Below are 17,772 nucleotides of genomic sequence, written 5' to 3' on the forward strand. Positions count from 1 at the left end.
GGATTTGGGGGCAAACCCTTTATTGTAAATAACGATCAGAGCCCGACGCCCCCCCGGACTCCCCCCCTGCTCGGGAGCAGCCCAGGCCCAGCTCCCCAGCTGGGGATCCCCCCATCCCCAAATCAACCCCTGGCCTGGATCCACCTCCGCCGTCGTGCCCGAGCCCCCAGGATGGGGGGCAGGGAGTAGAAGGGGGCCTGCTGGGGGGAAGCAGCTAAGGGGGAACCCCGGAGTCCCGGAAGAGCTGTTCCCTCCGTCTGAGGGTTGGGGGGTGGAAAGCAGGGGCGATAGGTCAGCAGCAAGGGGGATGGCAGCTGGGGGGGCTTCAGAGAGGGGTTGGGGGGGTGGATGGATGGAGACAGAGATGGGGGCAGGTGTGGGGGGATGGAGGGGGAGAGGGATGAGTGGAGGGAGGGGGAGGGAGGGATGAAGGGGGAGTGTGGATGAATGGAGCTGCATTTCAACACTGCTGGAGGTGGTGGGAGGTGGACAGACACCCAGACCCCGCTCCTGCCCGCGGCACAGAGCACCCCTTTGCCTCCTGTGGGGCTCAGCCGGCGCGGCCTGGCTCTCGGTTCCGGGCGGGGGAATTCCGGGGGTCTGGCTGGCGCGAGGGGGAGCCCCGCGCTGGGGAGCCCCTGGCCGGGGAGCCCCGTGCTGGGGAGTTGCGGGCTGGGGAGCTGCGAGCAGGGGCCGGCTGGCTCCCTGCAGCCGGGGCCACATCCACGGTCACCACCCCGTGGACTTGGGAGAGCTGCGGGCTGTCCAGGCTGGCCACCAGCTGGCGCCGCCCGGCCCGGAGCGGCACGAAGGTCTGGCGGAAGGAGATCGTCTGGTGCCCGCCGATGGTCCTGTGGGGAGAGGAGAATGGGTCAGGATGCCTGGGTTCCATACCAGTCCTGGAAGTGGAAGGGGAGTCTAGTGGTTAGAGCAGGGGGAAGGGGGCTGAGTGCTAGGAATCCTGGGTTCCATCCCTGGCTCTGGGAGGAGAGTGAGGTCTAGAGGTTAGAACAGGGGGATGATGGAAGCCAGGACTCCTGGATTCCATCCCTGGCCCTGAGAGAGGAGTGGGAGCAGAGGGGAGTGTGGGATCACTCACCCTATGTTGGTGGCCTTGGGGCTGGACACCCCCGACCCCTCCATGTGGAAGACAGCACTCTTCAGTGTCTGGGGCAGCGGGTTCTTGAAGACGACTTGCACTTGCGTCTCCTTCCCCACCACAGCTGGGCCCAGCACCTGAGAGAGAGAGAGAGAGAGAGAGAGAGAGATGAGAACCCAGGTTTCCGGGCCAGCTTCGACCTCCCACACACAGCCCCCCGCCTCCAAGCAATCCCAGGTATCTGAGTCCCCTCTTTCCACCTGCACTTGCAGTGAGAGAATCCAGGCGCCGGGACCCCCCTTTACCGTGAACCTCAGGTTACCCCCTCCCCGATAGTGCGAGAACCCAGGCATCTGGGCCTCCCCCCACAGTCAGAGAACCCAGGTGTCCAGGCCCCCTAACTGTGAGCATCAGGTCTCCCCCTAGTGAGAGAACCCAGGCGTCCCGGCCCCCTTACCATGAACATCAGGTCCCCGCAATAGTCAGAGAACCCAGGCGTCCAGGCTGCCCTTCACAGTCAGAAAACCCAGGTGTCCAGGCTTCCCCCCGCAGTCAGAGAACCCAGGGATCTGGGCCATCGCCCACAGTCAGAGAATCCAGGCGTCCGGGCCCCCTTACTGTGAGCATCAGGTCCCCCCATAGTGAGAGAACCCAGGTGTCTGGGCTGCCCCCCACAGTCAGAGAACATCGGTGTCTGGGTCCCCTGGCAGTCAGAGAACCCAGGCATCCGAGCAACCCCCACAGTCAGAGAACCTAGGCGACCGGGCCACCCCCCAAAGTCAGGGAACACCAGTGTCTGGGCCCCCAGGTAGTCAGAGAACCCAGGTGTCCGGGCCCCTTACCAGGAGCGACAGGTTCCCCCCATGGTGAGAGAACCCAGGTGTCCGGGCCCCTTACCGTGAGCGTCAGGTCCGGCGTGCGAAGGCGGAAGCTGTGCTGCTTGGCGAGTACCTGCCCGGTCTGAGCCACCTTCCCCGAGACGCTGAGCATGAGGGCAGCCTGGTCAACGAGGTGGGGCTGGTACTCGGCGTAGGACACCACCATGCGGACGGACTGGGCTGCAGGGGGCAAGGAGGGGGTCAGAGAGCCCGGCGGGGGCGGGGGGCAGCTGCCCGAGGGCTGGGGCACCCAGGGTCACGGAGGGGCTGGGGCTGGGGGCATAGTTTGGGGTTCTGGGGGGCTGGGCATCGGGGAGTTCAGAAGCTGGCGGTTCAGGGTGATTTGGGGGGTGGCTGTGCAGGAGATGAGATCGAGGCTTACAGGGGTGTGAACTGAAGCTTAGGGGACAGGGTGGATTTGTGGGTTAGCGATGGGGAGACAAGGGTTTGGGAACTGGGGGGCTCAGGAGATTGGGGTTCAGGGAGATTTAGGGGTGTGGATTAAGGTTCTGGGGGTTTGGGAGCCGGCATCAGGCGGGTGGATTGGGGCCCAGAGGATCAGGGTTGCAGGAGGTTGGGGGATGGACTGGGGGCTGGGAGGCCAGGCTTTGGAGGTGTTCAGGAGGTGGGTGGGTGGTTTTGTGGGTTCAAGAGCTGGGGGATTTGGGATTGGGGTTCAGGGGGATAGATTGGGGGCTGGGGGGGTCAGGGTTCAGAGACCAGGGGGATAAGGCTGTAGGGGGATGTTGTTCAGGGGTGTGTGCTGGGGGTCAGGGCTGCAGGGAGATCGGGGTTAGAGGGGAGGAGCTTGGGGCTGGGGGGGCTCAGGGCTGCAGGGGGATCGGGGTTCAGGGGAGGAGCTTGGGGCCGGGGGGTTAGGGTTGCAAGGGGATCGGGGTTCAGGGGGGAGGAGCTGGGGGCCGGGGGCTCAGGGCTGCAGGGGGATCGGGGTTCAGGGGAGGAGCTTGGGGCCGGGGGGTTAGGGTTGCAAGGGGATCGGGGTTCAGGGGGGAGGAGCTGGGAGCCGGGGGCTCAGGGCTGCAGGGGGATCGGGGTTTATGGGGGAAGCTTTGGAACAGGGGCTCAGAGCTGCAGGGGGATCGGGGTTGGGGGGGAGGAGGTTGGGGCCGGGGGCTCAGGGCTGCAGGAGGATCGGGGTTGGGGGGAGGAGCTTGGGACTGGGGGGTCAAGGCTGCAGGGGTATCGGGGTTCATGGGGGAAGCTTGGGGCCGGGGGCTCAGGGCTGCAGGGGGATCAGAGTTGTGGGGGAGGAGGTTGGGGCCGCGGGCTCAGGGCTGCAGGGGGATCAGGGTTGGGGGGAGGAGGTTGGGGCCGCGGGCTCAGGGCTGCAGGGGGATCGGGGTTGGGGGGAGGAGCTTGGGACTGGGGGCTCAGAGCTGCAGAGGGATCGGGGTTCATGGGGGAAGCTTGGGGACAGGAGCTCAGGGCTGCAGGGGGATCGGGGTTCAGGGGGCTGGGGCTCACCTCCTCCCGCCGGGATCTCCACCTGCCGGCTCTCCTGTTTGAAGGTGCTCCCCGTCACGCCCGTGTAGAACATGGGTGCTAGGTGCAGAGTGAGGGCCACGCTGCGGCTGCTGCTGCCCCGGTTGTTCAGGGCCACCTGGACGCTCACGTCCTGGCCCATGACGGCCTCCGAGGTCTCCACACTCAGCGACACGTCCTCACCCCACTCCTTGTTCTTGTAGATGTGTGCCTTGGTGCCGTGCCGTGCCGCTGTCTCCACCGCCTTCCGCTCCGCTTCCGAGCCTGGGGGGGGGGGGACGAGGGGTCAGCGAGGGCGGGAGGGGATCCCAGCCGGGCCTTCCCCACTGGGACCAGAGTCCTTGTGCAAGGGTGGGGACTTGTGCCCATACCGCAGTGCCTGAGCATGCACGTGTGTGCAAACACCAGGGTGTACAAGAAGGTGAGCGTGCAAACAGAAATGGGTGTGCGTGCAAACAGGAATGGGTGAGTGTAAGTGTGTAAATTCAGAAACAAAAGCCTGCAGATGTGGGTGTGCAAATGCAGAAACATGAGAATGTGAACAGGATTGTGTGTGTGCAAACATGGCAAAGTAAGTGTGCAGGCGTGGGCTTGCGATCGTGTGGAAATGCAGGAAAAGGACTTTCCAAAATGTATCAGTGTGCAAGAATGAGGGCATTCAAGTGCAGGAAATGGAGTGTGCAAACAGCTATGTATGTGCACAAGAGTGTGCAAAAGTGACAATGCATGCACACGAACGCATGGGTGCAAACAAAAGTGAGTGTGCAAACACAAATGTGTGAGTGCATAAGAGGGAGTGGGCAAGCAAAAAAGTGTGCGTGGAAATGTGTACACATGTGGAAAAGTGAGTGTGCAAACATGACTGTGTGTGCCAGCGAGCGTGTGCACAGCTAGCCGGTGTCAGGGTAGGGTCACCCCGGGATATGAACACTCGGCTGGGACAGGCGCTCGCTGTTTTCCCATGAATTCCGCTCCCGCCCGCTGGGCCGCGACCCACAGGCCCGACACCAGCCCAGCCCAGTGTTTGGCACAAGCAGCGAGGAAAGGTGTCCAAAGCCAGCCACGCTCATTCCAGGCTCAGCGTGCGCCGAGGAGGGGCCGGCCCAGCCCCTGGAATCCATTCTCCAAACCAGAGTTAAGCCAAGACCCACAACAAACATGCAGGGAACCGGCACAACAGGGTGGGTTGGGTCGTAGGGATGTGTCAAGAGTTTGGTAGTGTGTCAAATCCTTCTGCACCGCTGGGAGCCCAGCCTCCGTGTTAGGGGAGTGTCACAGCTCTGCACGGGGCAGCTTCCCGGATTGAACCGCTCACTCCTGCTGGTATGCAGCAAGAAATCAGACAGCTGTTGGCAGGGGTCCAGCGATTGAGTGTTCACCAGCACACAGGGAGACGTGAGCATGCAAACATGGATGGGCGAGGGCACGGGAACGAGCGTGCAAACCAAAACAGTGTGCAAGCGTGCCAATGTAGTGCAGAAGACATGCACATGTGAGCGTGCAAACACTGACATGTGAGTGTGCAAACTGGATGGCGAGAGAGAAGGGCAAGAGTGCTAGTTAGTGTGCACAAGTGCAAGAATTCATGTGCTCAGTGAGTGGGTATGTATGTAAGAGAGTCCACAGGTGCATGAGAGACCGGCAGGAGTGAGTGCTGCACTTGCACAAGGCTGTGCACTAGTGAGTGTGCTTTCCAAATTGAGGGTGCAAATGGGAATGGAGGAGAGCACAGGTGAGAGCCTGAGAACTGAGTGTGCGAAGGCGCACAACCATGCATGGCGACAGGTGCTTCCCAGAGTCCAAGTGCAACAGAGAGCAAGTGCGTGACTAAGGGTGCAAGAGTGAGCATGCACATGCAGAAGAGGGTGTGCGAAGTGTGCAAGAATGAGTGTGCAAATGCAGAAGAGGGCATGTGAAGTGTGCAACAGTGAGTATGCACGTGCAGAAGAGGGCACAAGAGTGAGCATGCCCATGCAGAAGAGGACGTGACGTGCCAGAGCCAGTGTGCAAATGCAGCCGAGGTGACATGAGCAAGCGTGCATGACCGAGCATGCACACGCGAGTGCTTAAGGCGGTGCGATTGTGGGGGGCAGGGCAGACCAGGTAGGCAGCGTGGGCGAGGGGCCTGGCCCCCCTGGCACTGCCCACCCCCAGTGCCTGGCGCGTACCCTCGGGGTGTTTGTAGATATCGGTGACGTCGTGACGCTCATGCGAGCCCACGGCCTTGGTGCTGATCAGGTGCCCGATGGCCTTTTCCTCCACGTAGACGATCTTGTAGGTGCCGTCGGCCTGGCGCTGCCAGTACACCTTGTCGCTGTTCACCTGGAGGGGTGGGGATTGGGTCAGCGCCCCACGGAGACCCCACCCCTTCACAGCCCCCACGGAGTGTCCCCGCCCCCACGGAGACCCCACCCCTTCGCAGCCCTCACAGGGAGACCCCGCCCCTTCACAGCCACCCAGGGAGAGACCCCACCTCTACGGAGACCCCACCCCTTCACAGCCCCCCAGGGAGAGACCCTGCCCCCACGGAGACCCTGCCCCTTCACAGCCCCCACAGAGAGATGGAGACCCCGCCCCTTCGCAGCCCTCCGCCAAATATTGATTTTTATCTTTGCGGGGAGCAGACTTTTTTGCTCCCCCCCACAAATACCTCAGCAAAGATGAAGGGCGCGTCATACTTCAGGTACACCAGCCCGTTCTTAATGGCCTGCACCGAGCAGGGTCCGCAGCAGAAGATACCTGGGGGGGAGGGATTAAAGGGGGGGAGGTATGGCCAGGATGGGGGGGAAGGGGCGGTGGGGGTGGGAGACACACACACAGTCAGACCCAACAGCCCCCCAACAGCCCCCGTGGCCCCAAAGCCACGTTCCCGTTGTCCTGGGGAACTCCCCGATCCCACCCACCAACAGAGGGGAGGTGCATTGTGGGAGGGGGCTTCTTACGCTAACCAAGACCCCCCCATCTCATCCCCTGGCTCCGCCTTCAAACCTATCCCTCAACCTCCCCCTCTTCTCCCCTCCCCCTTCTTCCTCTGCCCTCCACTCTGCCCCCCACTCACCACTGCTGGTCTCTTGGGGAGTGGCATCAACCACTTGCCACCCGTCGTACCCCGAGGGCAGGTCGGGCCGGGTCATCCAGCAGTCGTTCCACACGTGGAAATTCCTGGGGGACAGAGGGGGGGGGGTCACCAGTTGCCTCAGAGCCCCTGCTGGAGTAACCGGGAGCTGCCCCCCAGCGCCTCCCGGTGGCCGCCCCTCACCAGACGGAGTCGGCGTTGAGCCGTTCCAGCGGTTTCATGTTCTCGTCGAAGTAGATGTCCATGGTGAGGCTGACGTCCGTGTCGTGGGCCGAGTTGTAGTTGGTGACTGTGCGTGTGGCAATCCCGAAGCACCGCAGGACTGGGAAGGGGGGGCAGAACGGGGGTGTGTGTGTCAGGAGCTGCTGGGTGGACATGGGCCCCCCCAACCCCTGCAGGATTCTCCCAGCGCGATCCCTGTCTGGCCTCTTCATTCTTTCCCTCCATTCTTTCATTCCCTCCCTCCCTCTTCCTTGCCCCTCCATCGCTTCATTCCCGCCATTCCTCCCTCCCCTCCTTCATCCTCCGTCTGTCTCCATCCCCTCTGTCTCGCTCTCTCTTCCCTTCCCTCTGTTCAGGGCCGGCTCCAGCTTAACAAGCAGGTGCTTGGGGCGGCCAAGGGAGAGGGGCGGCACCTGCGGCAATTCGGGGGCGGCAGGTCCCTCACTCCCTCTAGGAGCGAAGGACCCGCCGCCGAACTGCCGATCGCGGCTTTTTTTTTTTTTTTTTGCTTGGGGCGTCAGAAATGCTGGAGCCGGCCCTGCCTCTGTTGTTTCATTCCTTCTCTCCTTCTGCCCCCCCCCGCCTCCCTCCTTTCTTTCTAGTCCTCCATTCCCTCCTTCCTGCGAGCCCCGCTTTCGTCCCCTCTCCTAGCGTTTCATTCCCTCTAGTCTTCCTCTCCCTGCACCTCTCCACTGCTTCTCTCTCCGTTAATCATATCATAGAATATCAGGGTCGGAAGGGACCTCAGAAGGTTCTAGTCCAACCCCCTGCTCAAAGCAGGACCAATCCCCAGACAGATTTTTGCCCCAGATCCCTAAATGGCCCCCTCAAGGATTGAACTCACAACCCTGGGTTTAGCAGGCCAATGCTCAAACCACTGAGCTATCCGTCTTTCCTTCCCGCTTCCCCTTCCTTTGTTCATTCTCTCAGTCCCCCAGTGACCAGTCAGACCAGAACCTCCCGCAGCGGTGTCCCCAAGTGGCCGGTAGGGGGCAGTGCATCCCCCAGCAGTGCCCCCTGGTGGCCAGCCAGGCCTGGCCGTCCCCCCACAGCAGTGACCCCCAGTGGCCGGTTGGGGGCAGCGTGTCCCCACCCAGCAGTGCCCCCATGTGACTAGTTGGAGCACATCCCCGCCAGTGATGTCCCCCGACAGCCAGCCAGGGGTGGCATGTCCCCCCGCAGTGGCTGTCCGGGTCTGGCATGCCCCCCCCAGCTGTGCCCCCCAGTGGCCAGTTGGCAGCGCATCCCCCCAACAATGCCCCCTGGCAGCCAGCCGGGCCTGGCATTCCCCCCCAGTGGTGTCCCCCAGTGACCAGTGGGGGGCGCCCCAGTTACCGGTGGTAACGACGCCGGCAAAGACCCAGCACTGGCCGTAGAGGACGGGGTAGCCGGTGCGGTGGTACTGCCGGAGGATGTCCACGCTGCCCACCCAGGCCGAGGGGTTGGTGCCCCGCGAGTAGTCGCCCGTCCAGTTCCCCACCAGCACCCCGTTGTCGTCCAGGGAGTTCACCTGCCCCACATCGGGGGGGGGGAGAGAGAGTGGTGAGGGGGGGTAGAAAGGACGGGGGGGACTGCAGGGACAGACGGACGGACAGACAGGTGCCGAGGGTGGAGGGCAGGACAGGATGGGGGATGGGCTGAGGGGGTGGAGGTGCCTCCCCGCCCGCAGGCTCCTCCCCCACTCACCATGGCGGAGACAACGCGGGAGACACTGATGGGGTCCCCGCGCCCCGAGTGGGGCATCCCGCGCCGGTCCAGGATGTACAGGCAGGCGTCCAGCAGCCCCCGGTCAAACTGGGGGGGAAGAGATGGGGGTCAGTGCCGAATGGCCCCCTTCTGCCCTGGGACCCCTCCCCCGGGATATGCCCTCTCCCATCCCCCTCCTGCTCCAGGAACCCTCCCCTGGGGTACCCCTCTCCCATCCCCCTCCTGCCCTGGGACCCCTCCCCTGGGATGCCCCATCTCCCACCCCCCTCCTGCCCCAGGACCCCTCCCCTGGGGTACCCCCTCTCCCATTCCCCTCCTGCTCTGGGACCCCTCCCTCCCCCATCTCTGCCCCCCCGGTCCCACCTGCCCGTAGTTCCAGGTGCGCTCCCCGATCTGGCTCTCGGTGCCGTAGTAGATGCGCCCACTCTCGTTGAGCACATATTCCTCCAGCCAGTCGTCCTGGGGCAAGTACACGGCGTCCTCTGGGGGGGGGAGGAGAGCCCGTCAGCCCCGCCCACTGCCCCTCGGCCCCGCCTTCTTTGCCACAGCCCCGCCCTCGGCCCTGCCCCCTGCCTCACAGCCCTGCCCACTATGGCTCAGCCCCGCCCTTAGCCCTGACCACTGGCCCTCAGCCCCGCCCCTCGGCCCTTCCAACTGCTCCCACCCAGTGCCTCACAGCCCTGCCCACTACCCCTCAGCTCCGCCCACTGCCCCTCGGCCACGCCCACTGCCTCACAACCCTGCCCCTCATCCCCGCCCACTGCCTCACAGCCCTGCCCACTACCCCTCAGCCCCGCCCACTGCCCCTCGGCCACGCCCACTGACTCACAGCCCTGCCCACTACCCCTCAGCCCCGCCCTCAGCTCTGCCCACTGGCCCTCAGCCCCGCCCCTCGGCCCTTCCCACCGCCCCCACCCACTGCCCCTCAGCCCTGCCCCACCCCTCCTCCCCAAATACGCTGCGCCCTGGGGGGGGGAGGGGGAGATCCTGTCAGTCCTGCCCACTGCTGCACAGCCCCACTCACTGCCCCACAGCCCCACCCTCTAACCCTCCCACATCAGGTACACTGCATCCTCCCTGCCCCTGCTCCTCCCATGCCAGGTACACCACATCCTCTGGGGAGGAAGGGTCCATCAGCCCGACACCGACACAGTCCCACCCTTCCCCCATGGCTTCACCCCCAAACCCTCCTGCTCCAGGTATACTGGCTCCCCCATGTGTTGTGAGCTTCCCCCTGGCAGTGCCCCCACGTCCTGTGAGCCTGACCCCCATGGGCTGTGAGCTTCCCTCCGTCAGTGCCCCCCACTCACCGCGGCACCAGGGGTTGAAGAGGATGTAGATCTCGTTGTGGGGGTCGAAGGGCATCTGGTACTCGCCTGCCCGGCTCCGGGTCTTGACGCTGAAGCGGTACTTGCCGATGACGGCGGTGGGGGAGGTGCTGACCCGCAGGGACAGGCTGTCGTCAGTGGAGTCCGTCTCCTCGGCCGCCCAGCCCAGCCCGGGCAGCGGGGCCCCCACCGGGACCAGGATGTGTGTGGCCTTGGACACCTGGGGTGTGGGGCCTGGGGAGGGGGAGAGACAGGGAGTTAAACCCTCTGCGGGGTACCCCCCACCCGGCCCTGTGGTCAGCCCCCCGGCCCAGGCCCCGTCTATTCCCTGACACCCCACTGCCAAAGCCCTCCATCCAGCTCCCCAGCCCAGCGCCCCTCCGGCCAGCCCCTTGCCCCACCCTGGTGAGCGCCCCTCTATTCCCTGACACCCCACTCCCAAAGCCCTCCATCCAGCTCCCCGGCCAGCCCCTCGCCTCACCCTGTTGAGCCCACCTCTATTCCTTAACACCCCATCCCTCAAACAGACAGACCCCCACCAACCTTCCCCGCTCCGGCCAGTCACTTCTAGAAGAAACCTACCACCAATCCCCCCACACTCTGTCCATCTATCCCCACCCTCATTCTCTAGGGATGGACCAGTCATCCCCATGTGCCCCCATCCCTGGGCACAGACACCTAGATATATCTGATCTCACATAACATAGGACTGGAGGGGCACTGCTGGGGGGAAGTTCGCAGCCCCAGCGTGTCCCTAGCCGGGGGCACTGCTGGAGGGAAGTTCACAGGCCCGTCACATCCCTGGCCGGGGTCACTGCTGGGGGGAAGCTCACAGGCCCAACGTGTCCTGCTGTCCCAGCCCTGTAATCTCAGCTCCATCAGCAGGTCCAGACAGGAGAGGCCCCTCCCAAACCTGTTCGACCCGAGTGTGGGGGAGCTGGGGTGGGGCTCAGTGGGGTGCGGTTGCCCCGCTTCCCTTCCACACCCTGCTGCCTCCCACAGCCTCACTCTCAGCCAGCCTGGGACTGCTGCACTGCGAGCTTCCCCCAGCAGTGCCCCCAGCTAGGGGGAGGGAGAGGGTTTCTAGGGCTGCGAGCTTCCCCCCAGCAGTGCCCTCAGACGGGACAGGGGGAGAATCGGGTGTTGTGAGCTCCCCGCCCAGTGGTGCCACGTGGCCTCAGGGTCTGGCCAAACAGGGAGGGGTGTGGGAATGTGGTCACCACATCTGGAGAGCTGCCGGAGCAGGCAGGCGGCTAATGACGGGGTGGGTTTGTGGCCCCAGGGTGTGGGACCTGGGAAGGGGGGGTAATTACAGAGCCAGCTGGGCCAGCGACCAAGGGAACGGGCCCGCGCCTCGGAGCCAGCCCCATGGAGAGGCAGAATTCCTCCCCCCCGATCAGCCTTGGCCTCTCATAAGAACGGCCAGACTGGGTCAGACCAAAGGTCCATCTCCTGACAGTGGCCAATGGCAGGTGCTCCAGAGGGAATGAACAGAACAGGGAATCATCAAGTGATGCATCCCCTGTTGCCCATTGGCCCCTGGCAAACAGAGCCCAGGGCCACCATCCCTGCCCATCCTGGCTAATAGCCATTGATGGACCTATTCTCCAGGAATTTATCTAGTTCTTTTTTAAACCCTGTTATGGGCTTGGCCTTCACAACATCCTCTGGCAAGGAGTTCCCCAGGTTGACTGTGTGTTGTGTGAAAAAATACTTCCTTTTGTTTGTTTTAAATCTGCTGCCTATTAACTTCATGTGGTGACCCCTAGTTCTTGTGTTATGAGAAGGAGTAAATAACACTTCCTTATTTACTTTCTCCACATCACTCATGATTTTATAGACCTCTAGCATATCCCCCCTTAGCCCGTCTCTTTTCCAAGCTGAAAAGTCCCGGTCTTGTTACTCTCTCCTCACACGGAAGCCGTTCCATACCCCTCATCATTTTGTTGCCCTTTTCTGAACCTTCAATTCCAATAGATCTTTTTTGAGATGGGGCGACTAGAACTGCATGCAGGATTCAGCAGCGGGTGCTGTGGGGAGTGGGGCTGGAGGTCCAGCAGTGGGGGGTCCTGCCCTCCAGCAGGTGATGCCATGGGGCATTGGGGGGCACTGTGGGGCATTGGGGGGAACCACAGGGAGGCAGGTGGCACTGTGGTGTGGAAGGGGCAGCAGGGGGAGTTGCAGGGCACCGGGGGCTGCTGGGGGGCAGCAGGGGGCACTGGGGATGCCAGGAAGCAGCAGGGTGGCACTGGGGGGCAGCAGGGGGTGCCATAAGGCATCAGGGGGTGCCAGGGTGCAGTGGGAGCAGGAAGAGGGCAGCAGGGAGGTAACAGGGGTGGTGGGGGGCAGCGGGGCGTAGCAGGTCCCCCAGGGATCAGTTCTCACCGACGAGCAGCTCCAGGCAGACCCAGTGCAGCTTGGGGCAGCAGGGGTCACTGGGAAGCAGCAGGGGCAGGGACAGCAGCGGGCGTGGTGGGGGAGCCCAGGGGGGCACGGTGGGGGGCAGGGACAGCAGGGGGTGCTGGGCAGCAGCAGGGGGCAGGGACAGCAGCGGGCGCGGTGGGGGAGCCCAGGGGGGCACGGTGGGGGGCAGGGACAGCAGGGGGCGCTGGGAAGCGGCAGGGACAGCAGGGGGCACGGCAGGGGCAGGGATAGCAGGGGGCACCGTGGGGGACCCCTGGGGGCCCAGCTCTCACCGACGAGCAGCTCCAGGCAGACCCGGTGCAGCTCGGGGTCGTGGGGGGAACAGCGGGGGATGGGGGCAGCAGGGGGCGCTGGGGAGCAGTGGGGGGCAGGGACAGCAGGGGCCGCAGTGGGGGAGCCCCAGGGACCCGGCTCTCACCGACGAGCAGCTCCAGGCAGACGCGGTGCAGCTCGGGGTCATAGAGGGAGCAGCGGGGGGTGGGGGCAGCAGGGGGCGCTGGGGAGCAGTGGGGGGCAGAGGCAGTAGGGGGCAGTGCAGGGGGCTATGGGGGGCTCCGGGGCATGGCGGGGGACCCCAGGGGCCCGGCTCTCACCGACGAGCAGCTCCAGGCAGACCCGGTGAAGCTCGGGGTCGTAGGGCTGCCGCAGCTGCAGGCGGATGTCGAAGGGCTGCCCCCGGCGCACGATCAGCTCGTCGTACTCGAACTCGTCCGTGTGGTGGGCTCGGCGATTCGCCCCCGAGCGCTGCCCCATCAGGTCCACGCCGCTCACCACCAGCATCCCCTCTGCGGGACAGGGCGCTGGTCAGCGGGTTCCCCCCAGACCCAGAAAGGGGAACCCCAGTGGGGGAGGGGCAGCAGGGTCCCCCCAGACCTAGAAAGGGGAACTCCAGAAGGCGGATGGGCAGGGGACACCCCAGATCCAGAATGGGGACCACTCGACGTGCAGCGGGAACCCCAGTGGCAGTGGGGAGAGGGGCAGGGGCCAGAAGCTGGAGGGGGGGAAGGTCAGCAGGGGCCCCCCAGAGCAGGAGGGAGGTTCTGGGGGGAAGGGGGACCCTGGAATTAGGGATCAGAGTGGGGCAGGGTGCTCTGAGGCGGGAGGGGAATGAGGGGATCCCACGTGGAAGCCGGGGTTCCCAGTGGGGAATTGGGGTGCCATGAGGGGACATGGGGGGTCCCCGGGTGGTCTCCAGTGGGGAGTAGCATCTGGTTTCTTCTCCACTCCCTGCTGCCCCCAACACCACCCGGGGGACCCCACAGCGGTGCCTAGATCAAGCCCAGCGTTGGTTCAGCAGCATGGGGGACCCCCTCCCACCCCCGGGGAAACCCCCTCACCCCGGATGACTGGCTGGGCCGGCCGGGACCCCGGCACCTCCCCCGGTGCCGGCCCCCAGTCCGTGTCATCCCTGGGCCCTGCGCAGCATTTGCAACATCTGCAGAATTTGCTGAAGAAGGATCGCTTCCTCCTTTCGGGTGGTGGATCGGGGGGGCCAGGCTGGCGGACCCGGTAGCTGGCACTCGCCCATCTCCCCACATCCATCCGGGTATCGGGCTCCGGCATCCTGCCTGGGGTGAGAGAGAGACAAGCAGTGAACGCAGTTCCCCGGCACTGTTATATGCAGCTGTTCCCCAGCCGTGTCCCACCCCAGAGCCGGCTGCATTTCAGTACGGGGCACATCACTTCCTGACATGTGTCAGGGGGAGCAGCAGGAACCAAGCGATGGGGAAATCGGCCTCGGGACTGTGAGGAACTAGGTCAGAGATGCTTCACCCTGGTTCTGCGTCAGATGCCCAGCCTGAGCCAGGAAGGGAACATGCATGGGGATGGACAGACAGCCGGGGAGGTGACGTTGGGGTTCAGGGGATGTGAGGAGAGCCCAGAGCCGGCCAGGCTGCAGTACCTGGGTCGGGCACTGGGGGGGAGGGCTGTGACACGGGGGAGTGGCTGGGGCCCAGGGAAGCCAATGGGAGCGCAGGGTGGGGTCGGGGCAGAGGGGTCAGAAGGGGTTACCCCACCGTGCCCAATGGGAGCAGGCCCCGGTGATGTTATGGCGGGTGGCGGGGCTCCAGCCCACCTGCTTACAGAGTGGAAATTTAACAGGGAATCGAGAAATTCGACGCCTCTGGAACCCAGGAGTCCTAACCCCCCCGCACCGTGCTCTAACCACTAGACCCCCCCCCCCCAAGCTGGGGAGAGAATCCAGGAGTCCTGTCCCCCCATCCAGCCACTAGTCCCCCTCCCCTCCCAGAGCTGGAGACAGAACCCAGGAGTCCAGACACCCAGCCACCCCCCTGCTCGAATTCCCTCTAATGCAGGCGTTCTCAAACTGGGGGTTGGGACCCCTTGGGGGTCACGAGGTTATTACATGGGGGGTCGCGAGCTGTCAGCCTCCACCCCAAACCCTGCTGTGCCTCCAGCATTTATAATGGTGTTAAATATACAACTCTACCCCGATATAACGCGACCCGATATAACACGAATTCGGATAGAACGCGGTAAAGCAGCGACCGGGGGGGGGGGGGAGGGGGGGGGGCAGGGTTGCACGCCCCGGTGGATCAAAGCGAGTTCGATATAAGGCGGTTTCACCTATAACTCGGTAAGATTTTTGGCTCCCGAGGACGGCGTTCTATCGGGGGAGAGGTGTATTAACAAGTGTTTTTCATTTATAAGGCGGGGGGGTCGCACTCAGGGGCTTGGTCACCAGCACGAAAGTTTGAGAGCCCCTGCACACCCCTCCCCTCCCTTCAGTGACTGAGGACCAGGGCTCTGGGGAGGGGACCCGGGGCAGTCTGCCAGGGCCCAACCCGCCCCCAGGCTAAGCACCCCACAACCCCATCACCACAAAGCGCCCAGCTCCCGCAGCCCCCAAGCATCCCAACTCCCAAACTCCACCCCAGTCCTTCCCCAGCCCCCCGAAATCCCCAGCACATCGTCCCCAGCCCCCAATATCCCAGCACCGCTTCCTCCAGCCCCCCAAACTTCCCAGCCCCCCAAATCTCCACCACTTCTTCCCCAGCCCCCCCAAATCCCCAGCCCCTCTTCCCTCTAAACTCCCAACACCTCTTCCCCAGCACCCCAAATTTCTCAGCCCCAAATCCTGAGCACCTCGTCCCCCAGCACCCCAAACTTCCCAGCAACTCTTCCCCCAGCCCCCCAAATCCCCAGCAACTCTTCCCTCTGCCCCCTAAACTCTCAACACCTCTTCCCCAGCCCCCCGAACTTCTCAGCCCCCAAATCCTGAGCACCACGTCCCCCAGCCCCCCAAACTTCCCAGCAACTCTTTCCCCAGCCCCTCTTCCCTCTGCCCTCTAAACTCCCAACACCTCTTCCCCAGCCCCCCGAACTTCTCAGCCCCCAAATCCCGAGCACCTCGTCCCCCAGCACCCCAAATCCCCAGCACCCAAACTCCCAGCACCTCTTCCCCAGCGCCCCTAATCTCCACCACCTCTTCCCCAGACCCCCAAATCCCCAGCACCTCATCTCCCAGCCCCCCAAGCTTCCCAGCAACTCTTTCCCCAGCCCCCCAAATCCCCAGCCCCTCTTCCCTCTGCCCTCTAAACTCCCAACACCTCTTCCCCAGCCCCCCAAACTTCTCAGCCCCCAAATCCCGAACACCACGTCCCCCAGACCCCCAAACTTCCCAGCAACTCTTTCCCCAGCACCCCAAACTTCCCAGCCCCCAAATCCCCAGCAACTCTTCCCTCTGCCCCCTAAACTCCCAGCACCTCTTCCCCAGCCCCCCGAACCTCTCAGCCCCGGAGCCCGCACTCACTGGCCGGGCGCTCGCTCGCTCGCTGCGCTGCGCTCTGGGGCCAGGCGCTGCGCTCCGGAGCTGGGAGCGCAGGGGCGGGAGGAGGAGCCAGGGGGCGGGGCCTGCGGGGGCCGGGGGGTCAGGGAGGGTCCGCACCCAGCGACCCGCGAGTCACCCGTGAGGGGGGGGAGGAGCTGGGTGACCTCAGCGGCCCCCAGGCGCTTCCTCTAGCAGGGCCTGGCAACACCCCCCCCTCCCAGCTATCCATCCTCCCAGACACCCCTGTCCATCTCCCCACCCCACCCCCCCTTTCCATCCTCAGACCCCTCCCCAGACATCCCATCCCCACCCTGCACCCCTCCCCAGAGACACCCCCACCTCCCCATCTATCACCTACCCCTCTGTCCCCCTCCACCCCATCTCTCTCCCCATGGACACCCCAGCTAATCTAATCCCATACGCCCCCCTCTCTCCATCCCCCCTCCCTCTCTGTCTCTCATCAGCTCCATCCCCTGCCCCCAGCCCTCTGCTCCGCAGGGGATGTGCTGTGGGGAGTCCCCCAGTCCCCTGCCGGCTGCGGGGACCCCGTCGGCTTCCCTGCTGTAACCACCTCCCTGAGGCAGCGTCTCCTGCTCCCGCAACCTGCCGAGCCACTGAACAGCCCCCAGCAACCATTCCCCATGTTGCCAGGACAGAGCTGGGAGAGAACCCAGGAGTCCGGGCTGCCAGGCTCCCTGCTCTAACCACTGGACCTCCCTCCCCTCCCAGAGCAGAGACAGAACCCAGGCAGCCGGGCCGTGCTAAGCCCAGGAGCTGATGGAGCTGCATTGGGACAGGCCGTGGGAAGAGTGATGCTGGGGGGGGGGGGGGGGCTGTCCCAGCAGGGGGCAGATGGGCTTGGGGGGGGGGCACTGGGGCATCTCCTCCTCCCAGAACCCCCCAGCCTGCCTCTCCCCCCAAAGATGCTCATTAGGGCCCCCCCCCCCCCGTCCCTGGCACAGTCAGGCCAACGCTGGAACAGACAAAACCAGCCCAACCTGCCCCACGGAGCCCAGGGATTCTCCCCCTGCGGGGGGACTGGCTCAGAGCCAACCCGAGGGTGGGGTTTGGCTGGCTCAGGGGGGCAGAGAATGGGACACGGGGACTCCCCCGCCACCTCTGCCGGTGCCCCTTACTCCCCCCCCACAGCCCCCATTGCCCAGCCCTGCCGGTGCCCCCTCCGCAGCCCCCTGCCAGCCCAGCCTGGAGCTCCCAACCTGCCCTGCACAGTCAGGAATTTGGGAGGAGGCTGTGAAGTGTCTCCCACTTGAACCTGGCTCCCCGCCCGGGGTTCCTGGCACCGTGGGGTTGGGGAGCGGAGGGGGAGGAGCCCCGGGTGGGGCTGGCCGGGTGCTGCCCCATATCACTCAAGGCCTGATGTGCCAAGAAACGCCCGAGATGTTGTAACCTCTGCGGTGGCTCCAGTTGCGTGTCGGGGTGTCACCGTTCCCACGAAGAGCGTGAAGCAACCGCGGGCGAGTGGCGGATGTCACGGCTTCCGCTGGGGTGCAGCAGCCCAACGGAGCAACGAGTGCGAGGAATTCGGTGTAACAGGCGGGGCCCTGCCCCAGAGAGGGGTGATGTCAGAGTAAATTCCTTCTGCCCAGGGAGCGGGCCGGCAGGCTGGGGGGCCCGCAGGTCGGGAGTGAGAGGCAGTGGCAGGGTGTGGGGGGAGCAGGGCTGGACTAGCAGGGGCTGTGGGTTGGGAGGGGCACCAGCAGGGGCTGTGGGTCGGGAGGGGC

At 64.5% G+C, this 17,772-nt stretch overlaps 1 protein-coding gene across 3 annotated transcripts; it reads right to left on the reverse strand.

Annotated features, from left to right (window-relative positions):
• Positions 1–21: 21 nt before the first annotated feature.
• Positions 22–17,660, reverse strand: TGM1 (transglutaminase 1). 3 transcript variants are annotated; one of them, XM_065565334.1, is made up of 15 exons: positions 17,439–17,660; positions 13,575–13,805; positions 12,831–13,022; positions 9,796–10,047; positions 8,849–8,967; positions 8,465–8,572; positions 8,114–8,288; positions 6,740–6,878; positions 6,539–6,642; positions 6,131–6,219; positions 5,649–5,802; positions 3,463–3,744; positions 1,997–2,157; positions 1,100–1,236; positions 22–851 (listed from the first exon to the last, which is right to left on the reverse strand). In XM_065565334.1, the coding sequence occupies exons 2-15, from the start codon at positions 13,798–13,800 to the stop codon at positions 551–553; spliced, it is 2,439 nt and encodes an 812-aa protein (XP_065421406.1). In that variant the 5' UTR covers positions 13,801–13,805; positions 17,439–17,660; the 3' UTR covers positions 22–550. The 3 variants fall into 3 exon arrangements, with proteins under 3 accessions (XP_065421406.1, XP_065421405.1, XP_065421407.1); XM_065565333.1 differs by lacking the exon at positions 17,439–17,660 and adding an exon at positions 16,013–16,146; XM_065565335.1 differs by lacking the exon at positions 17,439–17,660 and adding an exon at positions 15,987–16,004.
• Positions 17,661–17,772: the final 112 nt, after the last annotated feature.

The sequence above is a fragment of the Chrysemys picta genome, chromosome 13 (assembly GCF_011386835.1).
Source record: "Chrysemys picta bellii isolate R12L10 chromosome 13, ASM1138683v2, whole genome shotgun sequence".
NCBI lineage: Eukaryota > Metazoa > Chordata > Testudines > Emydidae > Chrysemys > Chrysemys picta.